Consider the following 13,866-nt stretch of genomic DNA (forward strand, 5'->3'; position numbering starts at 1 on the left):
GCTATCTCATTTTGATAGAGCACATGCTCCCTAGTTAACCAGATTCCTGCTCAGCTGGCTTCACTCAATATATGTCACCTGTGGCCGTATGCATTGCAACCCCTGAACTAATAGGGCCTATTGGGTACTAGGACCTTGCTAGGTGTTAAAACTGTATCAGTAATGGAACTTACATGGGACTAGCAGCAGTAAGGCAAGGTAAACATTTATGCTAAGTTTCCTGATACTCTTCTAAGTTCATCCCAAAATCCAGGGGAAAGTAAGAATGAGGCTAGCCTAGGCCTGTAGCTAGAAGGGTCAAAGGAGTTTTCTTGGCCCATACGTAGTGTAGCTCAATTAACAGTTAGAGACTATACAGGACAGAACTTCTTTTTCACCAGAGTCCTAAACCACAGGAAAGAGTGGCCATGGGTCTCTGGTGTCTCAAGACAGCATCTGCAGTCTCTAAAATAAAATAACAACCCTCAGCTGTCTAATAGATAGTGAGGTCCTGAATATTTGTTGATTTCATACTCAGACGTCTTAGCCTTATAGCTTTGTTATTATTTAAGACTAGATCTCTTGAATGAAATACATTATCTTTCAAATGTTTCAAACTCTTACAGTAACACCCTTAAAACTTTATCAGGTCTGTTCTCAATTCTTCAAAGGTCTTGGCATCAAAGATATAATAGCCATAGCTTATAGGGAAGCTAGAGTAGGCATAATTTCCTAGATTTTTAATACTTAGTTTCAATTTGTTAATAGGTGTTTAAATGTAGTAAAAAAAAAAAAAGAGAAGTACAGTAAGACTGCAGCAATGAAGCATCAGGACGACACATAGAGAACCATTCTAGGCAGGAACAGAGATATCCACACTCACAGAGCCCACCATGCGCCAGACTATCTTCTCCCAAGCCTAGCACTCACCCAGGAGAGTATAATGAGAGGAAAATAGGACATTTCCAGCCAAATACATGTGAGCTACAATATATGTCATGGCAACATGCAAAAAGATCTCAGCAAAAATGAGCTTCCTCTGTTGGAATATTAACCTGATATCAATTTGATTGAGGGATAACTAGTTGAGGTAAAATTACAAAACAGTCTTATTTTTCCAATAACTGCCTCAGTAGTGCTCTATCATCCCCACCCACCACTTTCTACTGGATAATGGGCTTCTTTAACTGTATCTCAGTCCTTCCCCAACTTTTCAGTCACTTTTGCTTATTAAAATAGGTTCAGTTAAACTGTTAAAGATTTGGCTCTATGTCTTTTTTTAAATTTATTTTTTATTGTAGTTGAATTACAATGTTATGTTAATTACTGCTGTACAGCAAAGTGACTCAGTTATACATATATATACATTCTTTTTCATATTCTTTTCCATTATGATTTATCACAGGATATTGAATATAGTTCCTTGTGCTCTACAGCAGGAACTTGTTTTTTGGGTTTTTTTTACTTTTTAGTTTCTAATTTCTTTTTTTTTAACATCTTTATTGGAGTATAATTGCTTTACAATGGTGTGTTAGTTTCTGCTTTATAACAAAGTGAATCTGTTATACATATACATATGTCCCCATATCTCTTTCCTCTTGCGTCTCCCTCCCTCCCACCCTCCCTATCCCACCCCTCTATGTGGTCACAAACCACCTAGCTGATCTCCCTGTGCTATGCGGCTACTTCCCACTAGCTATCTATTTTACGTTTGGTAGTGTATATATGTCCATGCCACTCTCTCGCTTTGTCACAGCTTACCCTTCCCCCTCCCCATATCCTCAAGTCCATTCTCTAGTAGGTCTGTGTCTTTATTCTTGTCTTACCCCTAGGTTCCTCATGACATTTTTTCCCTTAGATTCCATATATATGTGTTAGCATACTGTATTTGTTTTTTCTCTTTCTGACTTACTTCACTCTGTATGACAGACTCTAGGTCCATCGACCTCAAGGACCTTGTTGTTTAACCTTTCTATATATAGAAGTTTTCTTCTTGGTTCTATGTATTTTAAAACACCAGTATCACTTTTGGTTCAGAGTCCTCCTCATCCCTCTATGAGATTTATCTTTCTATCTAGAGTCTATCTATCTATCTATCTATCTATCTAAGTCTATCTACCTAGAGTCTATCTATCATTTAGATAGACTCTAGATAGATAGATAGATAGATAGGTTTATTGATTATAAGGTTTATAGACTGATTGATTACAAGTTCACATGATTATGTAGACTGGGAAGTCCCATTGTATGCTGTCTACAAGCTGGAGAGCCAGCAAAGCCAATGGTGTACTTCAAAGACCTGAGAGCTGGAGAGCTGACATGCAGGTGCCAGTCTGAATCAGAAGTCCTGAGAACCAGGAACACCAAGGGCAGGAGATCAAAGTCCCAGCTCAAGCAATCAGGCAGAGAATGAATTCAACCTTCTTCTGCCTTTCTGTTCTATTCAGGCCCTCAATGGTATTAGATGATGCCCACTTACATTGGGGAGGGCCATCTGGTTTACTTGGTTCACCAATTTAAATGCTAAATTCTTCCAGAAACACCTTCACAGACACACCCAGAAATATTATTTAACCACATATGTGGGCATCCAATGGCCTAGTGGACACATAAAATTAACAGTCACACCCTCCTTCCCTGTGTTTACTCAGATGACTTGAGAGTTTGAAGACGGATAAAAAGACAACTCTTTATGTGAATACCTAGGGTAAGATTGCTATCCCCACGTGATTAATTGTCACTGAAGTTCAAGTCTGATTTCTAGAGAACCTGCTGATAAGGACTCACATCCAAGCAGTTCCCTTCCAAGTGTCTCCTTGGAAGACTGGGCCATATCTTGCATGTGACTCTTATAACCCTCACATGGCATTCCTATGATTCATAGGTCTCTTTGCCCTACTCTGTATCAGTTACTGGTAAATCTGTATCTCAATAACTCCCCGCTCCCCAACTCTGGAACCTGTAGGCATGGTAGGATTTATTTTTCATGCTTCTCCAGAATTGGGAACTTTGGTAGGAGGTCAATCTTAGCCCTTTCTCTACCTGGCCACATCACCACACATCATCTCTCCAAAATGTTCTTTCCAGTCTCCTATAGCATCTGGTTAGCTCAAAATCCCAATGGTAATGCAGATATCCAGCAAAGGAATAAGTGAACCTTAACGTTTTGTAGATATCCCTAAACTTTATGTTCAGTTCTTTTGGGATCCCACTCCCTTGGCTTTGGGGAAGGAAACCAATCAAGTGCCACCATCCACTATAATTACAGGAGATAAGGAGAGGAAATAAGTTCTTTTCACGAATACTGCATTTCCCCAAATGTGAACCCAGTCTCCTCCTTCCCAGTATTACACTACTCTTCTGTTATTTTAGGGTAAAAGCCATCAAACCAGTTCACCCTCTCTCTGTCCTTCAGGGCACATGAGTCCCAAACTAAGACTCTTGTGTCCTTGTAACTCAGCTTTAGAAATTTAAAAAATTTTGTTCTCAATAGGTTGTTATCTTCAACTCCTCAGAAAACACCAAGGACAAGAAAAGATCTCAATCAATACCTCACAGCATTTTAGTGAAGATAACATCATTTTCAGAACAATTTTCACCTATCTTTAAAACAGCACTTCATTACAACTAATCTCTTATGTAGCATAACATCTAATCTGGAAAAATATACAGATGCATGTTTTCCATCCAAGAAAATTTGGTGGTTTCAAGCAAAAGACTTATCCAAGATGGGTCAAAAAGATAATAGCAAAACATTTAGCCACTGCGAGAACTAAAAATCCACTTCTTAAACTTTGTATTCAATGGTTATGTCATAGTGGTTTGTCTACTTTCAGCGGATTCTTTCTAGGTAATTCCTAATTTTCATGAAAGCTTTTCCATATTGCTCTAAATACAGTCCTCTGAATGAAAAGCAACCTATTAGCCTTAGTAGTGGTTGTATTAGTCAACAAATATTTACCAATCACCTACTTGGTGCAAGGAATTCTATAAGTCACTGGCTTTGCAAAGTAGAAGACAGCAGATGTGTTTTGGGCTCTCACAGATTTTAAAGACAAGTGGATCTAGCTAAGGACAGAACTATGCTTTGCCTACTCTTCAAATCTTGTTAGAAACCATCTAATAATAGTAAAAAAATGTAATAAATCAACTTTCATCGATGGTTCTTTAGGGTCTGTGGTACATACTTGAAATATGTGATTTATTTCTTCTAACAATCCCTGTTTCGCAGAGGAAGCACAGAGACCTTGATAAGTAATTGACCCAAAGTCATACATCAAGTAAGTAGCAGAAACAGGATTTAAAGCCAGACATGTCTGATACTACAGCTCATGCCTCTAATCAGCATCCTTCCAGTGGATATCATTAATAGAGCTACCTATACGAAGAGTTGCTAACAGTGAGACAGAATCCAGGAATCACTAGCATTCCTTTAAAAGACAATTATTTTGTAATTTGAGCTTTTGGAGCTATATGTCAATATTTCTATATATCGCATATATATAATTTTATATATTTCAAACTACATATGCAGTAGGCATATACTCTTTCTTTATTCAATCTCCCAGCTAGTTTAGCAGGGTAGGAGATTACATAGTAGTTTGGAGCCAAAACTAGAGGCAGTAAGAATTTGCCTGGCCTGTCTTGACTCAGTACATATAACTCTTTCGGTTCCTTTAACACAACCAACACTTTTTAATAGTTTTTTACAATAATGCCACTTTCCTAAAGACATCTCTGTTTTCTAACCGTGATTAAAAAAAGTTTTCAGTTATTTCAAGTTGAAAAAAGGAACAGTTACACTCGAGTTTCAAGTTTAATTGCTTCTCATACTCCATGCTTCATTTCTAATATTTTTTGGAAACATTCACATTAAAAAGCAAATGTCTTTGGAACTTTTACCTATTTTATACTTAACTTCTGAGATCATTCTAAGGAGATATGTGTAGGAGTGGTTTGGAAGGTTTGGAAAGGAAAGCAGAAAATAAAAAGGCTCATTTTCTCCAAAGACTGTGGTATCAAAAATATCACATTACATTTACATAAAATGGCCAAGGTCTGACAACTGGACTTCTATCTGAAGATTTACTTTACAGATCATTTTGAAAATACCAACTGTATTCAGGAAGATGCTTGTATTTTTTCAAAATAAAATAAAATGTTTCAAAAGTGTTGTTGAGGCTTCCCTGGTGGCGCAGTGAATGAGAGTCCGCCTGCCGATGCAGGGTACACAGGTTCATGCCCCAGTCCGGGAAGATCCCACATGCCGCGGAGCGGCTGGGCCCGTGAGCCATGGCCGCTGAGCCTGCGCGTCCGGAGCCTGTGCTCCGCAACGGGAGAGGCCACGACAGTGAGAGGCCCGCGTACCGCAAAAAAAAAAAAAAAAAAAAAAAATATTGTTGTTGATGTGTGGAGCCCAGAGAAAATATTTTCTGGGTGGTATAGGTGAATGTAATCAAACAATGAGGCTTTTTCATCCTGCAAGATTCTTTCAAAATTCTTTCAAGATTTCTTTCAAAAATGAAACCTCATAATTTTAAATTTTTTGATGGCGCGCTGATTTTCTTAAAAAGGAAATAAAGAGAAATTATTAGTAAGGATATATGTTATACAGCCCACTTCTCCCCGCCTCTCTGACAAGCCCCTTGCTCCCTCCTCACCCCAGCCCTCAATCTAAATTTCCTAGAAGGGTATGAATTCAGGGGACATGGTGGGCAATGGTGGCTGTGCACATGCAGCCTGTGTGTGGCAAGGGAGTGGGGGCGGGGACCCCGCGGTTAGCGAGAAGACAGAGCAGAAAAAGCCAGCGCCAAAGCCTGGGGTGGGAGTGGGAGAGGTGGAGGGTGTTGCAGGCCCTCCCTGGTAACCAGAGAAGGGCAAACTCCAACCGCAGGGAGGTGATGCCACTTGTGGGCTCTCATATTGGAGAGGAGCAAGATGAGTGACAGAGCGGTGCGCGCTGTGGCCCTGCGCACGAACAGGCGGAGGGGGCTGTCTGTGTGTGTGCACTAGGCTGGAGGGGGGCGCTCCTGCTGCACTGGCCACAGGACTTGGGGGAGAGCTCGGCGGTGACGCGCAGCTCTCACGTGACCGCGAGCTGCAGAGCGACGCAGCCTTTGGTGCAGTCGTCACTCGTGTCTGGGTACCAGCTCCCCGCTGCCCTGCGCACGGCGGGCTGGCATCGGGCCCGGGGGAAGCTGAGCAGGTAAGGGCCCCGGGACCCGCGCGCTGACGCCAGGGCTGCAGCGGCCCGCCAACCCCAGAGGCCGGCGCAGGGGTTCAGCGCGGCGGGTCCCGGCGAGCTATCTCCACGCCTCGGCTTTCTTGGGAGCAGAAATGGGGGCCCCCTTGGGTGGGGGTGCAGGGACGGCTGGGTTCCAGGGAGGGCAGCAGAGCAACTAAGAGCGATGGGAAATCATTCCTGAGTTCCTGCAGGGCAATGGTGAACCCGGGAGCGGGGCGGGGATGGGAGCGGCTGAGGGTGGGGGCGGAGGACGCGGGGAGGGAGGGGTTGGCGGGGGCGTGGGGCCGGGAAGGGGCCGAGCGCCCGGCTGCAGCAGCCCCCTACTCCCACCTCGCCCCTTTGCAGGTCTGCGGGACTAGGCGTCGCGGCGGCGCACTCGTGGCGAGAATCAGGAGGAGCAGGAGACAGCGAGGATAGGCCCAGGTCGGTGCGGGGGGGTGCTGGTGCAAAGCCAGTCTGAGACACCTTCCTAACTCCCCCAGGCCCTATCCCCCGTCCTCCATTTTGGTGCCTGCTGCGCTCTGGGAAAGAATCCTGGGAAAAGAAAAATGGTGGGCTTTGGGTTTGGGGGAGGGAGAGAAAAGGAGAGAGCTGGGGAAGGGGCTCAAATTGGAGGCTCCCTAGAAGGCTCACGAGGCTCCTGAGGTGGGAAAAAATAAATTTTAAAAGTCTTTGATATCAGGGTTTTGAATCCTGCTGGTTAGTGCACCAAGCATTCAGTCTCTCTCCTTGCCTTTGTCTTACTTGTTGTTCAAAGAAAAATAACCAGGGAAAAAAAATCTCATCATGGCAAATATCCACCAGGAAAACGAAGAAATGGAGCAGCCTGTGCAGAATGGAGAGGAAGACCGCCCTTTGGGAGGGGGCGAAGGCCACCAGCCAGCAGGAAATAATAGACGGGGACAGGCTCGCCGACTTGCCCCTAATTTCCGATGGGCCATACCCAATAGGCAGGTCAACGATGGGATGGGTGGAGATGGAGATGATATGGAAATGTTCATGGAGGAGATGAGAGAAATCAGGAGAAAACTTAGGGAGCTGCAATTGAGGAATTGTCTGCGTATCCTTATGGGGGAGCTCTCTAATCACCATGACCATCATGATGAATTTTGCCTTATGCCTTGACTCCTGCTATTTTCCATGAGATTAATACTGTGATTCCCACTGTTGTTCTCCTTTTCCTTGCGTTTTCCTGATATGCCTTTACTGATCCGTTTGCTGTGAACCTTATGTAATTTCCATGTGTCAGGTGGGTTCTTGTGTTACCAGCTTCTAATTGGAGATTGCCTTGTCACGCAATCTAAGTTTCTGTCAACAGTAGAGTTTCACCCATTTGCATGGAAAAATGTAAAGTTAATAAAGCAATTAAAATCAATCTATACATTTATTATTGTCTCATTGAAAAAAAATATATGAACCCTCCAAAAATCTGAAATCAAATATCGCAGGATGTTAATTGGAGCACATTTCTCTATGGTTGGATAATATGTGACTTTTTTCCCTTTAATTATCTGGAGTTTTAGAAGCAATGAAAACGGTTTTTCAATGAGTCTGTGAATGTACAAAATAATTACTGGTTCAGCAACCTTAAAGAAAAGTGAACTTTAAGCATCTTCCAGTCTTAACTGGAAGTAAACCCTCCCTTTATTACAGATACATTCCTGTAAAGAGTCAGTCTCTTATGTGAAATGGGGAATAATGCTTGCCTTACAGGGCTGCTGAGTGGAATATATGAGGTGTGGAACTGTGTTGGGCTGCCTCCTAGGCAACTCCCCAGCATTTAGCAGGACCCTGGCCCTCATCAGATACTTGGGAAGTACTAAAGGGAGTTTTCACCCAGGCTCACAAGTCCAGAGGGCAAAATAGGTGGGTTCCACCTTGTCATTCTGATCATATTTGCAGTACCCCTACTCACCTGATTATTGCCATATCAGTTGGGTATACTTTCCCTTTTGCTGGCTCCTGTTTCTGTTCCTGTTGCTGATGTGCTAGAGTCCACAAGGTAACAAAACCCCACTGATCTCTCTGCAGTCCCTGGTGAGATAAATCCCCCCTTTGACCTCTATAAAAGTGTGGAGAAGGCTTTTATCCTCACTTTGGAGTTATATTCCCGAGAGTACCATTCCCATGGTTCTTGTTCTTATGTTGGTTCTGAACAAAACAGCCCTTTTGGTTTATTTTTATGCTCCTCCTTTTGAAAACTCAGACATGAATGCACTGGGGCCCAGCTCAGGAGACACATCTAGATGCCCAGAATTGTACTACCTCAAACCTCCAAAACACAAACAGGCTGAAAGCTTTGTTTTGCCTGTGTTTCTACCCTATGTGGGGGATTTTTCTCAGAAAAGAGTCTGGGTAGGCCTGCCCAACCAGTTTAACAGACCCACAAGCCATGTAAATTATGTTAGAGGAACACATTTTAAAGCTGAAATGCACTCCTTTCCCATTTCTATCCCTTCCATACATGAAACATGAAACTGCTTTGTAAGTTCTTAAAAACTGTTTTGAATGTCTGGCTTTATCATTTTTATGTGATTGTGTGCCCCTATGAAGACAATGATTTTTTCTTAATCCTGGAGCTCAGTTTCTAGTGTATTGTCTAACATAGTAGATATTTAATTATTAATTATTTTAATTGATTAACTATAATGGAGTTCAGAACCAAGCTCAATACTGTTCCTGACTGTTCTTAATTAAGTGGCCTAAGCAAGTAACTATTTACCTGTAAAGTATTACTTTTAATTTCCAAAGAAACATAGCAAGGAAGGTCTCTAACCCAAGATCTTCAATCTTGTTTTAAAAACCTTGTATGTGCCAGTGTTTAAGCAGACCCCTTACTTCCATCATAATCACCTGAGGGAAATGTTAAAAATGCTGACACGTGGGTGCCTTTCCCACTCCCACCTCCCATTGTCATCCTTGAATCACCTGATCAGTAACTACTGTTTTGAAAATTCCTCAGGTGATTCTAATGCATCTCAGTTTTGCCAGCATAGGCATGGGGAAACACTGACAGTGATTACACCGTTCTACAAACCTTGTGATCTAAATTACCTTACTTGTTTGATTTCACAAGGAATATACCTTTCCAAATTTTAATATTTCTAAAATTGGATTGCATTCAACAATCAATGTATGTCTATATTTAAACCAGTACATTATTTTTATACATACTTTTTAAATATTCTTTTCCATTATGGTTTATCACAGGATATTGAATGTAGTTCCCTGTGCTATACAGTACGACTTTGTTGCTAAACCAGTACTGTTTTTTTAATATTTCCAAATATCCTGTTAAATTAATGCATTATTATGAATCTATTATTAATAATAAATGTATAATTATTAAATAAATTAGGCATTATCTTTTCTATGCAAGCCTGTGCCCTTTTACAACAATTATTTTGTCTTAATCACCCTGGAGCTCAATTTTCAGCAGTGTCTGACGTAGTAGATATTTAATAATATAATAATGCATTTAACTTTTATTACTAAAGAGTTTAGCAATTATAATTTTTTTGTGTGTGTGTGGTATGCGGGCCTCTCACTGTTGTGGCCTCTCCCGCTGCGGAGCACAGGCTCCAGACGCGCAGGCTCAGCGGCCATGGCCCACGGGCCCAGCCGCTCCGCGGCATGTGGGATCTTCCCGGACCAGGGCACGAACCCGTGTCTCCCGCATCGGCAGGCGGATTCTCAACCACTGCGCCACCAGGGAAGCCCCAGCAATTATAATTTATCTAAAATAACATATAACAAAAATTAACATTGAGTCTTTGTGAGTTATTTCTTTACACTCTCATGTTTAAAAATTCCTATGAGGAACATTTCTAAATGAAATACTTTTTATAATTATTTGTGTAATACAAGGTCATTAGACATTTGGATTATGCAGAAAATATAAGGAAAAATATAAACAAAACCATAATCCAATCATCCAAAGAAAGTACTTGTAAAATTTTCTATCATCATCCTATATTTAGTCATGATTAAACAAGGCTCAGAGCCTCTTAAGAGGAATACTGCTTCTTTCAAAGCCCCTGCCAAGGAGACATGTTTAACTTGCTATGTTTATTTTTTATGTCTCCTCTCCTCTCCTTAAAGCTAGTTGGATCACATTTGACCAACTTTCAGTTAGTTCCTGTTTTTCAAAACTGTGAAAATAACAGTCATGTTTCAGCAGGTCCACTCTCAGTTGGCAACTTTGGGAACATTAAGTGAATACATTTACTTAATAGAACGGAGCTATTTATATAATGAAACTTAAAAGTTGTCCTGAGAGTAGGAAAAGGACTGGATTACATGAATGAAATGGACAAAATCCTATGTCTATTCACTGTCCTCTTCCCTGATATCACATATTTCATGTAATAAACATGTGGATTTTGTTTAGAAAGATCCCATTTTAAAATTTTCAAGCATATGGCATGTAATGTAGTTGTTATCTTGTGTAACCAGTCGAAGTGCTTTCTGAGTAATATAAACATACATAACCAAATAAATAAGGCATACCTATAAATTTTAAAATCTTAACATTTATTTGTATATTTAATTTTCCCCCAAACATTGTTTTAAAAGTTACAATTAGCCTGTTTGGAAATTTACTCTTTCCCTTGTAGCAGATGGAAAATATTTTCCATTTAGTAAAAATAAACTTTGGTGAATTTCATATGAAGAGAGAAATCTTCAGATGTATGCCAATGTAAAAAAATCATTTTCCCACAAATGGAAAGAGCTTTATTGTGTTTCTGACTGTAAAATATGCATCCTAAAGTGGTTTTGTTGTTGCTTTGGAACAGAGAGAAAATGTATTAAGAAGAAAAATTTTAAATCTTACTTTCAACACCCTGTTTCCTTTACTAAGATCACACGTGCGTAGATGAATTTTAAAGTTTTTATCTATTTTTCCTAAATCAACAAGTATTACTTACTCTCTAATTATATTAAAGTTTGATTTTTAAAAGAGGAAGCAGGAATTCCCTGACAGTCCAGTGGTGAGGACTTCGCACTTCCACTGCAGAGGGCCCAGGTTCGATCCCTGGTCAGGAACTAAGATCCTGCATGCTGCACGGCCAAAAAAAAAAAAAAAGGAAGCAAACTAAATGTGTCAATCAACTTAAAGACAGTGAAGAACTTGATGAAAAAGCAACAACAAACGAGAATAATGAATTTCAAATTACTTCTGAATCATTTAGCTAGTAATATAAACGGTGGTTTTTACCATGACAGTGCCTCAGTTATTTTACTCTGTTCATTGGTAAAATGGAGATAATTTCCAGGGCTGCCTAGAGAACTAAAATAGGTAAAGAGAGTGTGAGCTATGTTTACCTACTTCTTATGTTCACCTGCACTTGCAGGACCCAAGTCCCTCAGATTCCCCTCAGTTGTTGGAAGTAGCATCCAAACTGTCACAAGCCCACTCCATTCCTGTGCTGTGGTGAGCCACCTCCACCCTCCATCATTACAGATTTCTCTAAACACCTCAGTGTCCCAGTTTGTCTCCTATAGAGGTGTGCATTTTTATCCTCTACCTGACTTAGAATTGTACTAGCTTAGGTGAGTACTATCTTAATGATGCTTGGACCGTGGTATGTATATTTTTAGCGAAAAGATCTTTTTCTCAGCACGTGTATATGATTTTTTGTGTGTGCAGCCAGGTCTCTCTTCTCCATAACATTCAGATATTAGGGGCTGAGTCTTTTATCCACTCTGACAATCTCTGTCATGTCTTAGAGAGCTTAGACCATTTCCATTTAAAATGATTATCAGTATGGTTGTCCCACAACTCAGTAATGCTTGTTCATTTTTTAATTGAAGTACAGTTGAATTACAATATTATATTAGTTTCAGATATACAGAATAGTGACTCAGTATTTTTACAGATTATACTCCATTCAAAGTTATTATAGGATAATGGATATAATACCCTGTGCTTTAAAATAGGGGTATGGGATTAAGAGATCTGTTGATTTATTTGTCTTTTTTCTTTCTGTATTTAATTTTGAATTGTTTCAATTGCTGTGTCTTCAGGTTCACTAATCTTCTGCAACATCTAATCTGCCATTAACCCCATCTAACATATTTTTCATTTTAGACATTGTAGTTTTTATCTCTAGATGTTCAATTTGGGTCTTTTTTATATTTGTTGTATTCCATGTCTCCACTAACTACCTTCAGTCTTTCCTCCAGCTTCTTGAACACTATTACTTATTAAAAACAGCAAGAAATACTTTACTCAAGACTACTGCAATAAGGATCAAAACTATTGCAATAAGGGAGAGAAATCGAACTCAACTCCAGATACAACAGGGACAGCTAGGGATTTATGGCCAATGGGAAGGGTGAGGGAGAGGATGGAAAATTATGAAGAGAAACTTGGTTATGTATCAAGCTTGATTAGATATCAAGGTTGGGGGAATTCTTGATAAATTGCCTAACCAGAATTTCTTGCTAAAACTGGGCTTACCAGGCCAAGGCCAGAACCAAGGACAAGACCTCATTGAAAAGAAGGCCAGAGGAGCCTGAGTAAAGTTTTGGTCTAAGAGGGAGTCCTTGTCTGTACGTATCAGTGATTTTTTGAAGCATTCCACAAAGACTACCTGCTTCAGAATCTTCTGTCTCTCTTGCTAATAATGTAGACTTTGGCATCTCTCTCCAGATTTCATGAATCAAACACACTTCCAACTGGGCCCCAAAACATACATTATTATCATGTTCCCCTGAGAGGTTCTAATGCACATTAACACCTGAAAACCACTGGTAGCATAGTGGAAACACAAAACACATTGAATACAAACATGCCTAGAAACAGGCTACAAGAAAATACATGAAAATGCCAGAGATCCTGGCAACGCATATATCATATGACCTAAATTGTCTTACTCTATGCTAACATCAATTTTAAAAAAATCTTCAACATCTCTCACATTGGGATATGTCATAAAATATATGTGTAGATTTTATGTGATGGGTTTTGTTTTTTTTTCTCAAAAAAGTGTTTCTGAATCAATGGTGTATGTTACAGGTACTCTAATAAAAAAACTAAGGTATATAATTATATATGGGAATGTGCATATAAAACTAAAAAAGGGGCTTCCCTGGTGGCGCAGTGGTTAAGAGTCCGTCTGCTAATGCAGGGGACATGGGTTCGTGCCCTGGTCCGGGAAGATCCCACATGCCATGGAGCGGCTAGGCCCATGAGCCATGGCCGCTGAGCCTGCGCGTCCAGAGCCTGTGCTCCACAACGGGAGAGGCCACAACAGTGAGAGGCCCACTTACCGCAAAAAAAAAAAAAAAAAAAAAGTAGAAAAAGACATAAAGGAAATCACAACTAATGACATTTAGGAATGATGTGTGATAAAAGGTAATTTTTCTGCTGTTATTTACTTCAATGTCTGGTTTTTAGATTTTTATTTTTATTTATTTATTTTTACATCTTTATTGGAGTATAATTGCTTTACAATTGTGTGTTAGTTTCTGCTTTATAACAAAGTGAATCAGTTATGCATATACATATGTTTCCATATCTCTTCTCTCTTGCGTCTCCCTCCCTCCCACCCTCTCTATCCCACCCCTCTAGGTGGTCAAAAAGCACCCAGCTGATCTCCCTGTGCTATGCGGCTGCTTCCTACTAGCTACCTATTTTA

At 40.4% G+C, this 13,866-nt stretch overlaps 1 protein-coding gene across 2 annotated transcripts; it reads left to right on the top strand.

The window, feature by feature from the left end:
- The first annotated feature begins 6,123 nt into the window (after positions 1-6,123).
- Positions 6,124-7,599, top strand: BEX3 (brain expressed X-linked 3). Of its 2 annotated transcripts, none has more exons than XM_060003114.1 (3): positions 6,124-6,184; positions 6,569-6,646; positions 6,981-7,599. In XM_060003114.1, exon 3 carries the CDS (start codon positions 7,010-7,012, stop codon positions 7,346-7,348), a length of 339 nt encoding a protein of 112 aa, XP_059859097.1. In that variant the 5' UTR covers positions 6,124-6,184; positions 6,569-6,646; positions 6,981-7,009; the 3' UTR covers positions 7,349-7,599. The 2 variants fall into 2 exon arrangements, with proteins under 2 accessions (XP_059859097.1, XP_059859098.1); XM_060003115.1 differs by having other exon boundaries at positions 7,028-7,599.
- Positions 7,600-13,866: the final 6,267 nt, after the last annotated feature.

Source organism: Delphinus delphis, chromosome X (assembly GCF_949987515.2).
Source record: "Delphinus delphis chromosome X, mDelDel1.2, whole genome shotgun sequence".
Taxonomy (NCBI): Eukaryota; Metazoa; Chordata; class Mammalia; order Artiodactyla; family Delphinidae; genus Delphinus; species Delphinus delphis.